At 40.8% G+C, this 20755-nt stretch overlaps 1 protein-coding gene across 1 annotated transcript in view; it reads right to left on the reverse strand.

Moving 5' to 3' along the window:
* Window positions 1–20755, reverse strand: part of LOC109927725 (cilia and flagella-associated protein 47-like) — a 413667-nt gene that overhangs the window by 392057 nt on the left and 855 nt on the right. The window contains exons 2-6 of the mRNA XM_048603110.1: window positions 11426–11580; window positions 8336–8451; window positions 5031–5172; window positions 2384–2609; window positions 287–456 (exon numbers count right to left, since the gene is read on the reverse strand). Of these exons, the coding sequence (XP_048459067.1) occupies window positions 287–456; window positions 2384–2609; window positions 5031–5172; window positions 8336–8451; window positions 11426–11580 (809 nt within the window). The remainder of the gene's footprint in view (window positions 1–286; window positions 457–2383; window positions 2610–5030; window positions 5173–8335; window positions 8452–11425; window positions 11581–20755) is intronic.

Here is a 20755-nt window from a genome sequence, read left to right on the forward strand (position 1 = left end):
TTAAAAATAACAATCCAGCACTTTTTACATTGCAGCAGAAGTGATTGACAGTGTGGCGTATAGGTCTTAATCCACACAATTATATCAGCTCTCAGATAAAATATATTCCAGAGAGACAACAAGTAATTTGGAAATGACAGTTGGGATCATTCTGTATATTTTAGCTTTAGAATATAATTTGTGTTCTCTCATCTAGACAATACATTCATCTATTATAAAGATTGAATGTCAAAACATAAATACGGTTATACATTAATTTCAGTATCTTTGGTGCCATTTGACTTACTCACTATCCTTTGGACTGAAGCACAAAGTAACAATGGTTTTGTTATATGGATGTAAAATCCCTTGGTATGGTTGACATGTAATCAGACCAGATGCATATGCAATTGGTGATGGCTCGTCTACCTTCCTATTTGCCAAAACTGCATCTGAACTCAAGGATATGTCTGTACCCTAAAACAAAGACAAATTAGTTTCAAAATAAAATTAAGGGAGGCTCATTTTACCAATAGCACAACTTCTTGATATATGTAAAAGTGGTAATCTGCTGTTTCATTATCATTGACACAGATGAAAATAGGCTAATCATTAAATAGAAAACATTTTTAGTCAAGTGTCCAAGCCACCACCTGTAAGTGATTGATTTTAAACAACTGAAAATGCCCTTTAAAAAACACAAAAACAACAATTTACAGTATTCAAAGATAGTAAGAACTGCCGATGCTGGAGAATCTGAGATAACAAGGTGTAGATCTGGATGAACACAGCAGGCCAAGCAGCATCAGAGGAGCAGGAAAGCTGACGTTTCAGGTCTGGATCCTTCTTCTACTCAGTCCAGTTATTTCCTTTGGAAATTATTTCTTAAGATGTAAAAATTTTTAAAAGGTGTCTGTTGGCGCCTGTGAGCCTACAAAACAGTTTAATACTAACAGCCTCCTCCAAAGGGTGTAAATTAGCAAAAACCAGAATGGTAATGAACTTTATTTGGGAATGTAGCCAGTTTGGCAAGCAGGGCAGACTTCCAGTACCTGGGCTGAATACTTCCCCCAAATTTGGCTAAGTGTCAACTTTGGGGAAGTTCATGGGTGGTTTCCCTCTATGAACCCTTGGGACCTTTCTCACACATTTGTATGCTTCTCAAGTCACAAAGTATGCACCTGCCTCCACGATGCTACTCTGATACAATGCTACACTGAGGCAGTGGTGAAATGCTCACAAGTGACAGAGTCTTTTGGCAGTCTCACCACGGGTGCCACACCGAAATCCCAGCTGGGCACCATTTCAAACTTTGCCAGCCTGGTCTGAAATCACCAACCAGTCAATGCAGTGTCTATGGTCCAGAGAAAATTACATGCAGGGCTGCAGAAAGGTTATGACCTTCTGCATTTTGTGTAGTTAAGTGCCACTATATTCTCTCTGCAACCTCACAGTCACTCTAACTCTTACATCGTACCCACCTCTCACTAGCGCCCATGGCCCACCACTCTCAATATTGCATGCAGCATCTTCAATCAATAACTCTCATCTACCTCATCCACCCAAATTATTAACCCTTTCTATGTAACTTGACGTTACTGAATACATCTGTTCAAATCATTCCAATACACTCAATGAATCAGGGCCTTATAGAGAAAAGAGCAAACTTTGAAAGAGAGAAAAAAATTGTTTAACTTTCCAGATAACCATCATGGAGATGGAGGCTTTTATTAAGCGTGGAAATCACCAAAGAGGGTGATATTTTGAAAAAATGGCTTCAAAAACAAATGAGGAATTCATACCTATGGTCATTCATTATGTGGACCACAATGTGGTGCTGGATCTTTTTATAGATTCTGAGCCAAAAGTGTATTCCCTCACAGACAACAATGTACTTTTACTTCCTAATGGAGTTCCAGTAATCTTCTTGAGTGCAGAGGAGCTGCCACCCTATTTCATCCACCTGTTCACCCTCCCGTCAAAACAGCCCATGCACCAAAATGAGAAAGAACCAAAATGAGAGTGCTGACTCTGAGATCTAGGTCAAACATGAGATGAAGAAGAAGGGAAGACACTGCTGGAAGGTAGCAAGTGTGACATGGCATGAACAAAACAACCTCGTACACAGTCCTTCCTCAATTGCTGACTATTAATCACCAGATCCACAGCTTTGCACAATTTCTCTGATGACCCTTCAGAAGAAGCTTCAGGTGTTGAAATTCTATGACTACAATAAATCAAGATCATAAATGGTAAGAATTACTTAATATTGATATAATTGAAAGAAGAGTAAAACAAGATATATAAATTTTTCAGGAAAAGTTATTGTTTGCAATCTATTTAAGAGTTGAGTATTATTTATTATGATAAGACATTATTCCAATAACATTTTATAGGCTCTCACCACTTCAGATCCAACAGCATTGTTTTCCATCACTGTCACCCAATCAACAGTTTCAGGACTGTTGTTATACAAAACAACTTGATGCAGCTTTGATGTTCCATAATAAGTACCACCAAACCGAACACAGTCAAGCTTCTGGCCAGAAAAATCGAGAACTTCCAGTAAGGTGGCAACTATATTTGCCTTAACTCTCAGAGTAGTTTCTTCAGCACCTTCCAAGTGCACCCTGGTAGGAGAGAGAGCAAATGGTAAGGAAGCACAGAACTGTTAGAGTGAAAAATAATACTTATTACTCTCCCACATTTCCACCTACATTTCCACTGAAGTTCCTCATCTTCATCAAGGATAAAAGTCTGTGAATGCCCAGTAGTTTTAAAATGTACAAGTGTTCAAGGTAGGAATTTTGCTTGAACGAATTCCATTGTATTTAAATTAATGTTGGCATAGTTTTAAAAAGTTGACATTAAACAATATTTTTTCAACGGCTTTGTTACTCAGCATAAAGCTACCTATTATTTGAGGTCAAAATTTAATGACAAGTGTCAGTATTGCTATTGATGCTTTCAGTGAAGTGCTGCACTGTGCTACAAAAATATGTTTATTTATCAGTGCAAATATGTAGGTTTATACCACCAGGTGGAAATGTCATCTAAAATAATTTCAAATCTCCGCGCTGAAAAGATTTGGAAGCAGTTGTGAGGAGTTTTAAAACTACTGGGGTGTTGTTTCAGCAGAGTAATCAAGGCTGATGCAGAATATTAGGTGCCCGAAGCAAGTCTTCAGTCTTCCACCCATCCCCCTCCCTCTACAATTAGCTTTCTGAAATGAATATTGTATATGATGCTAACTATAACAATTAAAACAATGAATCTATAATAAAAAATTTATTTTACATGAGAAAAGAGAACATTATTATACAAACTGTACATTCTCATGCTTCTGCATTTCTCATAGGCTGGGTACTAGAAGAAATGCACATTGTATTATGCCACATGGCTCTGATAATATAATACTCTGTGCTCCTGGAATAATTACTGTAAATTTTTAGCTCACTTTACACAAGCAATAATCATTATGAATAGACTAGGCTAGATTTAATTGTGCTTTTTGTTATTATTTACTGCCTTGCAGTTTTGAAACAGTCATAAAGATGTATACATTTGTAAAACTGTTGCACAGATAGCATGAGGAATATAACATGAAGTCTTGGGAAACAGTGCAATGTAGATACATGGAAATCTATAAGCTGTGTCAGCATATGTTAATGTATAATGGTAGATCTAGACCTTTCATTGCCATTGCTGAAGTGCCTTTTGCATTTATATAGTTTCACAAATAACTCATTCAGTTTTTTGGTGCACCCAAAGTGTCCTGCACTAAAGTTCAAAACACTTCATTAGTCTGATTCCTGGGATGAAGGGGATGTCTTATCAAAACTATTTTAGCAGATTAGACAGTTTCATTACAGTTTGGAAGAATGAGGGATGATCTTCACTAGTGGGAGAATCTCAAACTGGGGGGCATAGTTACAGATTAAGTTTGAAACTTTCCTGGGGAAATTAAGAATGAGTCGAGAGGGAGTTGGGGAATGGGTGTCAGGTCTGGAGAGGTGGAGAGAGGAGGGCCCAGGTTGGGTGGTGGGGAAAAGAGACACGGGTCTGTTGGTGGTGGCAGGAGTCGTGGTCGGGTCTAGCAGCAGGGCAGAAGTGTGGTCAGGTCCCAGGAGAACGAGGCATGGTGGTGAGATCAGGGGCATGGATTGAGTCTGGCAGCTGAGCAAGGGACCTGGTCCCAAGGGAGGGAGTTGGTTCCGGAGGATCAAGTTGCTGGGGGAGAGTAGTTGAGGATGTGTGAATCAAGTTGTGGGTCAGTCAAATCATAACTCATAATTTATTTCGAGCTTTTTAATAGTCTAACTTTTCCAGAATAACTATTTACTGAACTGCAGAAGATTTCCCAAATCTCTGATTTAAATGGATATTTTCGGAAGGCTCCAGGTGCAGGGAAACTGCCCAGTGGAACCTTCAATTTGGGGGCAATTCCTTCAGAGTCTGCTAGGATGGGGTTCCACAACATTCCCATGTACAACTCCCATCTATATTTAAGACAAATGGGAACACTTCAGAAAATCTAGACAAAATAAAAACCAAGAGAAATGCACATGCTGTGAATCAGAAACAAAAACAGAGGTTACTGGAAAAGCTCAACAGGTCTAGAGTTAATGTTTCGAATCCAGTGACTCTTCCTCAGACCCTTCTGAGGAAGGTCACTGGATCTGAAATGTTAATTCTGATTTCTCTTCATAGATGCTGCCAGACAAGAAAATCTAGGTATTGATTTTTATGCAGTAGGATTTAAGGTATTATTTTTCCCTGACCACTGATGCTGGCTGCCTTAGGGAAAAATAATTTGCACAGGGGCCCTGAACAAAGGGCTGAACCCCTTATTTGCATACATAAATGGCAGTGTTTTCTAGTTCAGCTTTTAGAAGTGAGTGACATAAGAATTTTCCTCCTTTTCTGATTTCTTTTTATTCTGCAAATAATTGCACTTGGCATAATGTACTAGGGAGATGTTCAGAAGATTTACAATCATCAACTCATGATTATGTGTTAATTGCATGACATCAACTACAATGAAGACTTACAGAAGCATTTCATCAAGGACCATCGGCTGGACAGTACACAGTTCAATTTTGACCAGTTGCTGTGTGTTCGGCAAAACATCTGCACTCTTGGGTGAAATAACCAAAAAAGGTAGCTTGTTTTTATCCACAATAAAAAACTGGCCTGTGGGAGGAAATCAGAATGTGAGCTTTGCATGTCTTGCAGCATCAAACTCATACAATATCTTAACTGAGGCACCAGGCAATGCTGCTCATTCTCAAAGTGAAATTCAGTCCTGCTTGGAAAAAAAGTGGAAGGCTGAAAGAAGAATTAGACTGTATTATGCATGGTGAAACCAAGGTGAAGAGATAAGGCCTGTGATAGAGAATTATCATGATAACTGAGGAATGAAAAGAAAACTGAAAAGGTCAAAAAGTTTTAAGATATTTAAAAAGAATCACTCAGAGGCTCGGGTAAGTTTTGATTTCAACACAAGGATGGGGAATAAAAAACATATGGGATGACACTTCCGAGGTTATGAGAAGAGACAATGCAAAAAAGAACTTACTCTACATAAAAGATTGCCATGCACAAAGACTGCTGACTAGTTGATTTAGGCATTAACTATTACACCCCATATCTTGTCCAGGAATACAAGAGAGATGATAGAAAAACCTCACAGTTACAGGGGTAATAAGTTAGTCATTGATAAACTTGAGCTTTCCAGTGAAATGAGGAGCTGGGATAGAAACATACATACCAAGCAGGTCTTTCAGGAAATTACTGATGTACAACCAGAAATTGAACAATATAATTAACAACAAAGACAGAAAACGCTGGAGAGGCTCAACAGATCTGGTAGCATCTTTGAAAAGAAACAGAAAGTATGTTTCTATCAATTCATGAACAATTACATTGAGCAGATCTGTATATTTGTTGATTCTGGAAGATGCAGGGGATTATTACCAGAGTGGGATCTGACCCTGAGATCTGTGCATTGCATTCCCTATATGAACAAACCTATTCTTTCACTGAGTATTCAGTATAGGTAGTGCAAACAAACTTGCATAAATCACACTGATTGCAATAAAAATTTATGCCCAGATCGCTATTTTAAAATGTACCAAACATAGATATGAATTTATCTGATAATTGTTGTCACCATCTCTTTATGAAGCACTACCATAGCATGAAGAAGGTATTTTAAGATATTCGAATACATGTGACTCAATAATAGAGCTTCAGGACTCAAATGATGCAACCATCATTTGTGGTGGTTTCTGATAGAGTTAGAACAATCAGATGACAAGCTGCCTGGGCACTGCATGACTTCACACATTTTGTTTCATTCCAAAGCTCAAGTACTAAATTTCTTGCCAAATTACAACAGTCAGTTCACAGCAAAAACATTGTTCAAGTACAAGTTCTTAGTGTCAGTGAACAAAATTCAAATTGGCAATCAAAATTCAAATATTCTGCAAAAGGATTTGAAAGTTTTTTGGGAGAAATATCAAGATGAACCTTTCAAATTCAAAGAAATCAAAGGTTAAGCTCTGAGGAAAATGGATAACTATCCAAATTGGGAAAATTCACAAGCTCTTTTTAAGCATTGCTAAAAACTGCTTTAACAAAGATGCCATGTGTGGACATGTTCAGTACGCCTACAGAGAACTGGGCCCTTGTGTGAAGACTTGTGGCTTCGAGAATGCACAATTGACTCACACAGTGAACATGGCTGATAATTTACATTGATTTCAAGTGTAAGACTGAACACAATGGAACAATGTTGTCTGACAGCAGAACCATATCTACTGTTGGAGACTTGTTCTACTTTTTGTAAGCAGGAGCAGGTTGAGCACAGTCAGCATGCTATGTTTAAGATAGTCAAAGGGACAGTCATTGGGCCTATTTATCTGCCATCACATTGGCCCTGAACCTAATATCCCACATTACTCAATTGTGTGGCAGGCAGAAATATTTTTGGCTTGACAGTAGTACCTGTTGGGAGAGAGTGTCACACGTGTTTATTGCAAAGTTAGCAGCATGAGACGGCGAGCTCCACCTGTTGTTCAGTTCTTTTCCATTCATGGGATGTGAGCATCACTAGTTATTCCAGCATAATTGACCACCCCAACTGCCTGAGAGAAGTTGACAGTGGAGTTAAGTAAACTATTCAGCCCACTGATTCTGCTCCACCATGCATTGAGACCATGGCTTATCTGATAATCCTTAACTCCACTTTACTGCCTTTTCCCTATAACCTTGAAATCCCTTACTGATTTAAATCTATCTCAGCCTTGAAAATACTTAAGGACCCAACCTCTACAGTCCTCCACAAACAGATTCACGACCTTCTGAGAGAAAAAAAAATCCTCCTTATCTCTGTCTGAAGTGAGCGATCCCTTCCTCTGAGATTGTGCCCTCTGGCACAAAACTCTTCCCACATGCAGGAAATAACCTCACTGTATTTACCCTGTCAAGCCCCTAAGAATCTTTTATGTTTCTATTAGTTTGCCTCTCATTCTTCTCGGCACAATGAGTACAGCACCAACCTATTAATCCTCCCCTCATAAGCAAATGCTTCCATACCCAGGATCAACCTTGTGGATCTTCTATGGACTGCCTCCAATGCCATTATATAATTTCTGAGATCATAAAATCCCTACAGTGTGGAAACAGGCCCTTTGGCCCGACAAGTCCACACTGGACCTCAGAGAATCCCACCCAGACCTACCCCCTATCCTATCCCTGTAACCTTGCATTTCCCATGGCTAATCCACCTACCCTGCACTAGACACTATGGGCAAATTAGCATGGCCAATCCACCAAACCAGCAAATCTTTGGATGATGAGAGTTAACACGAAGCATACCAATGCAGACACAGGGAGAATGTGTAAACTCCACACTGACAGTTTCCTGAGGCTGGAATCAAACTTGGGTCCCTGGCGCTATGAGGTAGCAGTACTAACCACTGAGCCACCGCGCCACCTGCATATTATGGAGATCTCATTTTATTAGCTTGTAAATGCTCAGCTTTCAAACAAATGTAAAGTCCCCACCTACACTCACCTTTACTGGCTCCATCCCCGCCTCTTCGACCTGTCTGTTTCCTCTCCACCTATCTTCTCCTCTATCCATCTTCTATCCACCTCCCCCTCTCTCCCTACTTATTTCAGAACCCCCTTCCCCACCCCCATTTCTGATGAAGGGTCTAGGCCCGAAACGTCAGCCTTTCTGCTCCTATGATGCTGCTTGGCCTGCTCTGTTCATCCAGCTCTGCACCTTGTTGTCTTGTAAAGTATATGAATGTTTTGTTTTCACAAGTTGTTATTGAGGAATAATTACCTGAAAGAGTTCCATGATTTCGAACATTCACCTCCTTCACAAGTACTTTACTATTGGCTGCCACAGTGCCAAAATCAATTTCTGGATCAATGCTAAGATCACAAACAGATACAAACCTACACAAGAAGACGAAAACAGTGTGATCACAGCAATTAATTCTAATATAAGCAATTTAATGAATCCATTAAAATGACAGAAAAAAGCTAAATTAGGATTATTCTGTTCACACCAAGCTACATGAAGTGACATCACTGTGATGCAATCTTAAAGCCTCACATCAAGAGTCAGGCACTGAATCTCGAAGAAATTGATATGACAATAGAAAATCTGGTAAAACTTCTCAATTCTCAACAAGTATAATTTCTGTTGGCTAATAAGCAGTACAGCATTAACAAGAGCTGCAAAGCATCCAAGATTGCACTGCACATCTTTGGAACAAGAAATATGTTCATTGTGGCTTTGATTTGATTTGGTTGATTGTTGTCACTCCTGTGAAGCAATTTGGGAAGTTTCATTATCTTAAATGCACCACATACACTTTAGAATATTCCTTTTTTTAAGATTCTCCACTGATCATAAATATGTATAATAAGATTTTGTTTTGATTTTATTGGGATCATAGTGTTGGAAGCAGCAAATTTTGGCTCAGTGTACTATTCTTGCTTAGCATAGCCTCTTATCTCTCACCCACCTTCCTGAAAAAATGCCATCCCCTATTCCCAATTCCTTCACCTCCGCCGCATCTACTCCCAGGATGAGGCATTCTACTCCCGAACATCTCAGATGTCCTCGTTTGTCAAGGACCGCAACTCTCCCCACTTCAGTTGTTGAGAACGTCCTTGACCGTGTCTCCCGCATTTCCCACAACTCATCCCTCACATCCCCTTCCCTCAATAACAACCAAAACAGAATCCCCCTCGTCCTCGCGTACCACCCCACCAACCTCCGGATCCAACACATCATCCTCTGACATTTCCGCCATCTGCAATCCGACCCCATTACCAAAGACATTTTTCCCTCCCCACCCTTATCTGCTTTCCAGAGGAACCACTCTCTCCGTGACTCCCTTGTCTGCTTCACACTCCCCTCCAGCCCCACCACACCCAGCACTTTTCCCTGCAACCACAGGAAGTGCTACACCTGCCCCTACACCTCCCCCCTCACCCCCATCCCAGGCCTCAAGAAGACCTTCCACATCAAGCAGACGTTCACCTGCACATCTGCTAATGTGGTATACTGTATCCACTGTTCCCGTTGTGACCTCCTCTACATCGGGGAAACCAAGCAGAGGCTTGGGGACCGCTTTGCGGAACGCCTACGCTCGGTTCGCACTAAACAACTGCATCTCCCAGTCCCGAACCATTTCAACTCCCCCTCCCATTCCTCAGACGACATGTCCATCCTGGGCCTCCTGCAGTGCCACAATGAGGCTACCCGAAGGTTGCAGGAACAGCACCTCATATTTCGCTTGGGAACCCTGCAGCCCAAGTGCTGGGTGTGGTGGGGCTGGAGGGGAGTGTGAAGCAGACAAGGGAGTCACGGAGAGAGTGGTTCCTCTGGAAAGCAGATAAGGGTGGGGAGGGAAAAATGTCTTTGGAACCCTGGTATCAACGTGGACTTCACAAGCTTCAAAATCTCCCCTCCCCTTACTGCATCCCAAAACCAGCCCAGCTTGTCCCCACGTCCATCCTTCCTCCCACCTATCCCTTCCTCCAACCTCAAGCCCCACCCCCATCTCCTACCTACTAGCCTCCTCCTGCCCCCTTGACCTGTCTGTCCTCCCTGGACTGACCTAACCCTTCCCTAATTACCCACCTACACTCACCTTTACTGGCTCCACCCCCACCTCTTTTACCTGTCTGTCTCCTCTCCACCCATCTTCTCCTTTATCCATCTTCTATCCGCCTCCCCCTCTCTCCCTATTTATTTCAGAACCCCTTTCCCCTCTCCCATTTCTGAAGAAGGGTCTAGGCCCGAAACGTCAGCTTTCCTGCTCCTCTGATGCTGCTTGGCCTGCTGTGTTCATCCAGCTCTACACCTTGTTATCTCAGATTCTCAAGCATCTGCAGTTCCTACTATCTCTGGCCCTAAAATATTGTCTTGTTTAACATTGTTTCACTTCAATGTCAATCTATGAATAGAGCTTATGTGTCCATTCCATATTGTGAGACTTGTATTACTATTGTTTCCTGTCAGTCCAACATGGGCCCTCTTGATCCAACTGGGGCCATTTGGAGCAGCCTTTCCCCCTCCCTAACCCTTGAAACTGTGGCCTCTCCCACTCCCTGCATCTCCCAGTCCCTGAATGACTCTCACGCTGACCCTAACTCTCACTGAGCCTCTCACTCTCTCATACTCCCAATTTCTGCATTCCAGTCCTAAGCATTCAAGATCCACATCTGATTCAAAACTGGAGCTCTGGCATGGTGAAAATGTGAGTTCATTGTGCAGAAATGCCCAGGTAGGACTGTCACAATTCATTTCTTTTAAAATGACTAGCGAAGCTGATCCTCCTGATGCTCACTACTCGTTTCCAGAAACCTTGCTGACATGAGGGTTTGGGCGAGGGAGGTGGTGAGAAGGTGGTTTAAAACATGGATTATAATACTCAGCTGGGCACTTCTGCATCATCATGACCTGCAATTTCACAAACCTGGAGCAGCTCCGACTTCAGATCAGTTTCACAAGAATGTAGGTTCAGGAGGGGGAATCAGTGATTTAGGAGAGTCAGGGAGCAGGAGATTCAGCAAAGATGATGATCAACAAGGGGGAACGGTCTGGGACTGTGAAAGAATTGCAAGTTGGAAGTGCAAGAGAACAGGAGGATCAGAGAGCAGGATATATCGCAAACAGGAGGTTCAGGAAGCAGGATCAATGATGATCTAGTTTACTTCTAAGATACACTTAAAGGCCTAAAATTTTAATGTTTTTGTAGAGGAAAATCCTACAGAACCTTACTGCAGTTTTTACGTTGATTTTAATAGGAACTTGTTGTTTCCCTTAAAATCATAATTTTCAGGAATGCAATTACAACTTTAAGTGAGAACTTACTTTATGCTCTTTCTTTTTGAATTACAGAATAATACATACGCAAGTAGTGGAATCTTAATAAGATCTTCATCTATGGATACAATGCATTCACCCTTTGTGTCTTCTCTTTTGTCTGCTGAATATTCTATTCTGGCTGAAATCTGTACTCCAGGTGCAATTTTATTTTCCTTATTGTTCACAATGATCCTGAATAACTGCAAAGCAAGAAATAAATGTTTACTGTATTGAATTCACTCAGTTAAACTTTTCATTCCGCCAAAACATCTTAACTACCTACCAAAACTGCTCTTCCATTTGAAGGCAAGTCTACAGATTCCACCACAGTCACTTCAGCACATTCAAAAGGATTTGTCGTCACTGTTTATGCACTGCCAGCTCAGAATTTAAACATCTCTTGGAGCCCATCCAATATCTTAATTTGGAACTATGGTGCCTCTTCCAACACTGTCATTGCAAGCTTGCACTCCCATACAATGGGTTTTATCCAGCTGTCCCTGTTCATACGTGCCACATAAGTATCACCTTGTCTGCCAAGTTAAATAACTTTTACAACAGCTAATTGTTATACAACAAAACAGGGTGACTGAATTCCTAAGACATTGATGCAGCTCCTTCCAACAATGCAAGGCATTCCATTCTGCGGGCTTTATGTTGTCATCCACACCTCATCATGTAATTATATATCAAGCCGCTTGAAAGCTGCCACAAAATATTCATCCTATCCAATTCTACACTCTTTTTATTCCTAAATAGTATATTTTGACAAAATGGGCAGAAATACATTTCAGTTAAACACAGAAACTGGCCACTGAAACTAAACAATTTGTGTGTCAGCTACTTTCACACTAGTAAATAGTTCTAATCACATTTATCCATTTTGTTAAAATATTCCTTCATTGCCTTCATCCACCTTTCCAATCCAATGTTGAATGTTACATTTTCTGTCTCAAATACTAATCCTGGAAATAAATTCCACATCCTCAAACATCTCAGCGTAAAGAAATTTCCCTTGCTTTCCAAACAAGTCTTGCACATAATCTTATATCTCTGGCCCCTGTGTTGAATGTTGTTATATTGTCTGTAAAGAGCAAGGAACTAATTAGCTAGGAATCAACTCTATGCGTAACTGTTTAGTGCTATCATTCATAACTGCAATAGAGAGTCAGATCTTTGTTTAACATACTCTTGCAATCACCTAATGGATAGCGAGTTGAAATTAAACAAAAGTAATCTCTTCTTTCTGACCTTAAAGGGTGAATATTTCCAACATCTGTGAACCAAAAGACAACCAAAACCATTTGGCGGTACCAGTGAATAAACCCAAACCATTTTGAATTAATTTAATGCTGATCAGCAATATCAATCCAAATTAATGTCACGAGAGAGAGAGAGACAGACAGAGAGAGAGAGAGAGAAAGAGAGAGAAACTGAATGCATCATGTGAAAATAAAAAACGGAACTCAACTGGCACAGCAATAAATGCACACCCTTAGTCTAAAATGAATTGGGATGATGATGTTGCAGAAGCACTTAAAATGTTTAAATAAAAAGGCTGAGTTTGTGCCCAACACAGTCACTAAGTGCAGCACTGCAAACACATGCAAAATCAGATTGTAGCATTTACCCTCACATTAGCTCGTCTGGGTTAGGAGTAAGAAATTAGCACGGTGATCATGCTAAAAGGGCAAGCAGTTCATCTTTTTCTGATGACGTAGTTCAATCGAATCATTCATTTCATCCATTGGTATTGAACTGCCAAATGAGGGACTTGGGATTCGCTCTGTCAACAGCATTAAATTTTGATAAATTGTACAAGTCTCACCATATTCAGCACAAAGAATACGTCTGTCTCATCTAGATAACTTTGTGGCAAAAATCCCCTTTTAAAAGGTCAGTTCATGGATGCAGACTAAAGTGGCTGCGGTTTAGTGGGAGATTAAGTTCACTGAGAGTGGGCACATAACACCATGCATGCACAGATGACTCTGGGCCGCCATTTTGAAAGATGGCTTATGTTGGTAACACATGCTCCGGCATTCAGCAGTTGCCTAAAAGCCACTAACAATAAAGAGGGAGTCAGCCATATCCTGTGATCTGATTAAAATTATTTACTTAAGAAGACACCAGAAATCCAAACGAGGTTTTGAAAGATTCGGCACCCACCTTCAGCCAAAATCAAATCATTGGATTTGCCAGAATGAATTTCAAGGTCTCAAACAGGAGTTACGTGAGCTTACTGGCAATCTTATAACAAGAAAGAAAAATGCAGCCTGCAAATGTAAGTTTAAGGACACAGATGAAAGGCTATTAAGGTATTCTGTACAACCTGAAAATACAGAAAAAAAAACTCATCAGAAAAAGCGAGCTCACAAGATTGCTGACTGCAAACATTGCCAGCATGCATGGAGTCACAAGCAGACAGATGAAAATGCTGACTACTCAAACAGATGGCCTTCAATTAAGCCAAGAGAAATGCAGCAGGGTTGATGCAGTGAACCAGCAGCAAAAAGTGTACATCAAAGATAGAACGACATGCAAGAGCTGTGAACAAAAATAAATATTCACAATTGGAAGGAAACATCAAAAATATGTGTCAATCTGCAGTGCTAGTGGAGAAGCCAATCACTGGGAAAAATTTGCAGAGCAAAGGAAGAAAGGGACAAATGAACCACCAGAGCAAAAATAACGGGGCAAATTAGAGAAAATAAGAACAAATTGCCATAGACTGGAAGATGCAGGTTAACTTGAGAACAAAATTAGACATAGGAACTTCCTGAATAATCTGAATGTCACAGTTCCAAGAGAAAAGAAATCCACACAACAATTCAGTTTAGGAAGAAGGTGAGAAACGAGCCAGCAAAGAAAAACCCAAAAAGATGAACATTAATACTGGAGCACAAATGAACTCAACCTGCTCATTCCATTCCATTTCCTAGATATTTGTAAGATAATGGTTATCCAAGGAAAGATATTCTGAAACCAAAGAATGACATGCTAACAACATACAGGGGAAATTGAAATTCATCAGCTAGGATCAATCCAAACCAGTAGGAAACACAAAGGAAAGGATATTAACTCTCTGCTCTACATCACTGAAATAGATGATCCTGTTGTATTGGGGTTGCGCAGCTCTCAAGAGCTGCAGATTATCTCAGTAAACCAGGAAGTGAAGAAGGAGGTGCCAGAGTTGAGGACAGTATACCGGCTCATTTGATTAAAGGGCACATTCCAAAGAAGACCTGGTACAAATGTACCCAGAGTCTTTCAATGTAATGGTTGGAAAATTTAAAGATTTTGCGCATTACATTCATCCTGAGGTGAAACCAATGATTCATCCCCATGTAGTAAAACTAGAAGGCTATAAAGAGAGCTCCAAGAGATGGAAGAAAATAGGATGATCACGAGAGAGAAAGTGCCTACAGATTGGGTAAATGGCATGACGGTGAGCGGGAAGCCAAATGGATGGCTAAGAATTTGCCTGGAACCCAAAGATTTTAACCAGGCCTTCAAGTGGGAACATTACCCTATCCCAATATGGTTGAGATCAGACTAGCACTGACAGGAGCAAAATATTTTCAGCAAGTTCAATATAAGAAATGGCTACTGCAATATGAAGCTAGGCACTGCTGACAACAATTTTCACACTATTCATGAGTTTACCTCTTAGCCTTAAAGTGAACCAGGATATGTTCCAACAGAAAGTAGATGATTCATACAAAGAAGCAAAAGAGCACACAGCAAAGTAGACGATATGTGATATTTTATATATACTGTAGATAGGCAATATTACGTTTGTCAGAAGGCACAGAAAGGCAAAATATTTTGAAACAGTGAGAGATTGGAAAGTGTGGGTATCTAAAGGGTTCATGTTTTGTTCATGTTTTCACTAAAAGCTAATAAGCAGGTGCAGCAAGAATTAGGAAGGCAAACGGTATCACAAGAGGATTTGAGTACAGTAATAAGGATGTGCTGGTGCAGTTGTATAATGCTTTGTGAGACCACACCTGCAGTATTGCGTATGTTTTAATCCCCTTCTTTAAGGATGCCATAGAGGGAGTGCAATAGAAATTCACCAGATTAATCCTGGGGATGGAGGAATTGTTTTATGGAGAGGTACTGATGACACTGGGTCTGTATTCCCCAGTGTTTCAAAGAATGCCTGGTCATCTCAGTGGAACTTTTGAAATTCTTACAGAGTTTGACAGGGTGAATGTGCATGAAATATTTCCCCTGCCTGGTTAATCTAAAAATAGGTGACATAAGGAGGAATTTCTTCATTCAGTGGGTGGTAAATCTTTGGAACTCTTTATCCCAGAAGACTAGATTTCTGAAGATTAATGAATTGAGGCATATGGAGTTAGTGTGAGAAAGGGACATTGAGGTAGAAGCCCAGCCTTCAATGACAAAGTAGACTCAATGGGTTGAATGATCAACTCCTATCTACTCCTGCTCCTTTGTTCTGAGATAAAGTCAGGGAGAGAAGCCTGAACACCAGGATCAGTTAAATTCGCACAAATGCACCGTAAAAGTGATGAAATGTCCAGTTCTTTAGAATGGTGTGCACACCTAGTGAAATCAGGCTGAGTCCTGAAAGAATTGTGTCTATCTTTGGGATGGAAACCTCAAGAGATAAGGGAGAGCTGAGGAGTCTCCTTGGCTTGATCCAATACATAAACTCTTCATTTTGCAAACCTGTGTGAGCAGGAGACAAACAAATCAAAGTTACTGACTCCACTCAGCAAGTAAGATAGGTATGGTCTGAACATACGCAGCCAGAAGTATAAAAACCGAAAGAACTGCAGATGCTGTAAATCAGGAACAAGAACAAAGTTGCTGGAAAAGCTCAGCAGATCTGGCAGCATCTGTGAAGAAAAAAGCAGAGTTAACGTTTTGGGTCCGGTGACCCTTCCTCAGAACAGAAGTAGCCAGAAGTGTGTTGGCTACTGGTCTATCAGAGATGTCATCACACTGGAAGAATGATCATAACCAAAGTGATGTAGGAAGAATTTCAGCACAAGTTCCATGAAGGCTACATAGGAATGGAGAAGCGTAAAGGCAAAGTCAAATCAGCTGGATGGGCATATAGAAAGACACTGAAAACTCAAAATACTCAAAATACAGAAGACAGCAGAAAAAGACAACAGCTAGTGTAGTAACAATCAGACTATGGCATTCTGTGGGAGCTAATCCAATCACAAAAGCAAGAATAGCACCTCATAGTCACAGGCTTATATCTGGAAGGTGAAACACTTGAGTGACACAACAATCACCTTAACGGTTGAGTTCTGTTGATTGAGCAAAGGATTTTTGAAAGATTGAAATGTGACAATAGCATACTGTTCATATGTTGAGAATTTAAGGAATTCATGAAAGAGTACGGGTTCAACATTATCACCTCCTCATCACACTACTCTCAGGGACATGGGCTTACAAAAACAAACTTTGCAAAATGTCAAGATAGAAAGAAAGATCCAAACTTTGCTTTATGGTCACTGTGACACATACCACTCACAAAATCACCTACAAAGCTGTCAAATTAAAGAAAATATAAGAGTACCCTATAAATAAAATACATCCTCCAAGTAATACACTGACCAATAAAGGCAAGCATACCAAATGCCTTCTTCACTATCCTGTCTACCTGGCACTCCACTTTCAAGGAACAATGAACCTGCACTCCAAGGTCTCTTTGTTCAGCAACACTCCCCAGGACCTTACCATTAAGTGAATAAGTCCTGCTGTGATTTACCTTTCTAAAATACAGCACACCATATTTTTCTACATTAAACTCCATCTGCCACTCCTCAGCCCATTGGCCCATCTGATCAAGGTCCTGTACTCTGAGGTAACCTTCTTCACTGCACCTCCAGTTTTGGTGTCATCTGCAAACTTACTAACCATACCACCTATGTTCACACCCAAATCATTTATATAAATGACAAAAAATGGTGCACCCACCCCCAATCCTTGTGGCAAACTGCTGGTCACAGGCCTCCAGTCTGAAAATCTGCCCTCCACCACCATCCTCGTATTCTACCTTCAAACCAGTTCTGTATCCAAATGGCTAGTTTTCCCTGTATTCCAGGTGACTGAATTCCATATAGATCAGGTCCGCTGCTCTGCCCTCATCAATCCACTTTGTTACTTCTTCAAAAAACTCAAATCAAGTTAGATAGACAGGATTTCCCATGCACAAAGACATGTTGACAATACCTAATCAGTCATTGCCTTTCCAAATACATGTAAATCCTATCCCTGAGGATTCCCTCCATCAACTTGCCCACCACTGATGCCAGGCTCACCAGTTTATAGTTCCCTGCCTTTCTTAAATAGTGGCACCAGATTAGCCAACCTCCAATCTTCCAGCACCTCAGCCGTGGCTATCAATGTTACAAATATCTCAGCAAGGGGCCCAACAATCACTTCCCTAGCTTCCCAGAGTTCTTGGGTTTGGTCAGCATGGACGAGTGGGACCGAAGGGTCTGTTTCCATGCTGTACAGCTCTATGACTCTAAGACTGTAAGTATCCAGGACAAAGTGAAGTAGCAACTCAATGAAGCACAGAAAAGATGTCAGCATCTCAACAGACATGCTAAATCCCTGTCTGTGGGGATGAAAGGATAAACTCTGCTTCTATATTATTCAATTATGGAGCTTGACAAAAATTGTTACTGATTCTGAGACCCCCAAGTTCATCATAATTGAGCCTGAAACTGGTAAGCAAATGAAAAGAAACAGTCCATATTTGACCTATGTCTGAGCTGGTAAATCAGAAATGGTGATCACAATGCTAGAAACATCATCATCCAGCAAGACAACATTAGCAACAGAGAGCTACAATACCAGGAGTAATACACACATCACCAATTCACCACTGGGAATATCAAATGCCAGACCTACAATATCTTACCACCGAAGCAATACCAATTTATAAGAATACAGGCTGTAACAGACTATGAAAAAGGATTCCATTTTTTCCAAAAAAGCCAAATAATAACTTACTTCAGTTTATAATAGTTAATGATTAAAATACTGTAGTCATAAAGATAGGTGCATTACATTTTAAAGAAAGAGGGACATTATATGATGTGTATTGTCTGTTAAAAGCTAGGAACTAAGTAGCTAGGAATATGTGTTTAAGGGTTCCAGTGAGCAGTATTCATGGCTGCACTGGACAGCCAAGGCTTTTATGTAACACAGCACCAATTTAAGCAGTCTCCGAGCAGGCAGAATGGCAATTTAGAATTAAACAAAAGAGCTCGTTTCCATTCAAACTTGACGTGAGATTATTTAAAACACCTGTCAAGCAGAAGACAAAGCACCTTTTTCTCGACCTCACAGTTACTGGAAATACTTTACTAACACTTAACTTTCTATTCACTTACAATAGTTAATGCTTGATCAGTCCTATCACTTAATAATTTCTGATCTTTTAAAGTAATCACCCCATTTTTTCCTAGTCTTTTTGTATTTCCACATACAACAAAATATTTCAGTAAATCTACAATATATCCGCTCTAACATCTCAATTGCCAACATCCACATCGTAAGACATTCATGGTTTGAGGGTGTCACTGGCCAGGCCAGCATTTCCTGTCCATCCCTCTGTGCCTAAGGGGCAGTTAAGAGTCAACCACATTGCTGGGTATGGAGTCATATGCAGGCCAGACCGGGTATGAAGGGCAGTTTCCTCCCTAAAGAAGATGAATGAACCAGATGGATTTTTCAACAATTGACAATGGATTCATGGTCATCATTAGACTCTTAATTCCAGATTTCTTTATTGGCAGGATTTGAATCCGGGTCCCCAGAACATTATCTGGATCTCTGGATTAACAGTCCAGTGACAGTGCCATGAGGCCATTGCCTCCCCCTAGATGGTATAGAATCCCAACAGTGTGAAAGCAGGCCCTTTGGCCCAACAGGTCCACACCGACCCTTGGAGCATCCCACCCAGAACCATCCCCCTATGAGCCACCTAAGCTGAACATCCCTAGACACTATGGGCAATTTAGCATGGCCAATCCACCTAACCTGCACATCTTTGGACTGTGGGAAGAAACTGGAGCACCCGAGGAAACCCATGCAGACACAGGGAGAATGTGCAAACTCCATACAGACAGTTGCCCGAGGGTGGAATCGAACCTGGGTCCCTGGCACTGTGAGGCAGCAGTGCTAACCACTGAGCCACCGTGCCATCCCTGGAGACAATAATGACAAATGTTTGAGGCAAAAAATTGTACAATGCAATAGAGATGCAGTTAAAAAAAAAAGACAGTGACCAGTAAATAGCATTTCTGTTATTAAATGTCATCCCAATACTACCATTGCTGAATATAATACATGATCTTAAGGAATGTTCTCCACGTACCATAAAAAACATTCATAAATGGATGTGGATGGGTTAGAGGAATGGCCTAAAATTTGACAAATGGAGTTTAGCATGAGCTACTGTAAGGTTATCTATTTTGGTTGGAAGAATAAAAAGGCAACTTAATACCTAAATGGAGAGAAACTTCTGATTGCTTTGGTGCAGAGCAATTTGGGTGCCCTTGTGCACAAATCACAGAGAACTAATATGCAGGTACAGCGAGTAATGAGGAAGGCAAATGGAATTTCAGCATTTATTGTAAAAGGAATAGAGGTTAAAAACAGCGACTTCTGCAACTGTACAAGGCATTTGTGAGTCTGCATCTGGAGTAATGTGTACAATTTTGGTCCCCTCACTTGAGGACGGATGTAGTTGCACTGCACAGTTCAGAGGAAATTGACGAGACCGATTCCAGAGGTGACAGGTTTGTTTTGTGATGAGGGATTGAAGAATTTAGGGTAAATTCTTCTAGATTTTAGAAGAATGAGAGGAGATCTGGGATATATAAGATGCTAAAGGAGATTGACAAAGTCTCTTTCCTGGTGTGGGGCAATCTAGAACTAGGTCAGAGTTTTATGGTAAGTCAGAGAAGATTTAAGACAGAGATGAGGCGAAATTACTTCTCTCAAAGGGTCACGAATCTGTGGAATTCACTACCACACACCCAGTATTGTGGAAGCCTGGACATTTGAGTAAATTTGAGGAGGAGTTCGATTTTTAATTAGTAACGGATTAGAGGGTTATGAAGAGTGGGCAGGAAAGTGGGGTTGAGGCCGTGATGAGATCAGCCACGCAGGAGCAAATTACTACAAATGCTGGAATCTGTACTGAAAACAAAATGCTAGAGATCACAGCAGGCCAGGCAGCATCCATGGAGAGAAAGCAAACGAATATTTCAAGTAGTTAGTTTGTTTTCTCGCCATGGATGCTGGCTGGCCCATTGTGATCTCCAGCATTTTCTGTATTCAGCCATGAGATGGGCCATGATCGTGTTGAAT

The sequence above is a fragment of the Rhincodon typus genome, chromosome 11, assembly GCF_021869965.1.
Source record: "Rhincodon typus isolate 14 chromosome 11, sRhiTyp1.1, whole genome shotgun sequence".
NCBI classification, from domain to species: domain Eukaryota; kingdom Metazoa; phylum Chordata; class Chondrichthyes; order Orectolobiformes; family Rhincodontidae; genus Rhincodon; species Rhincodon typus.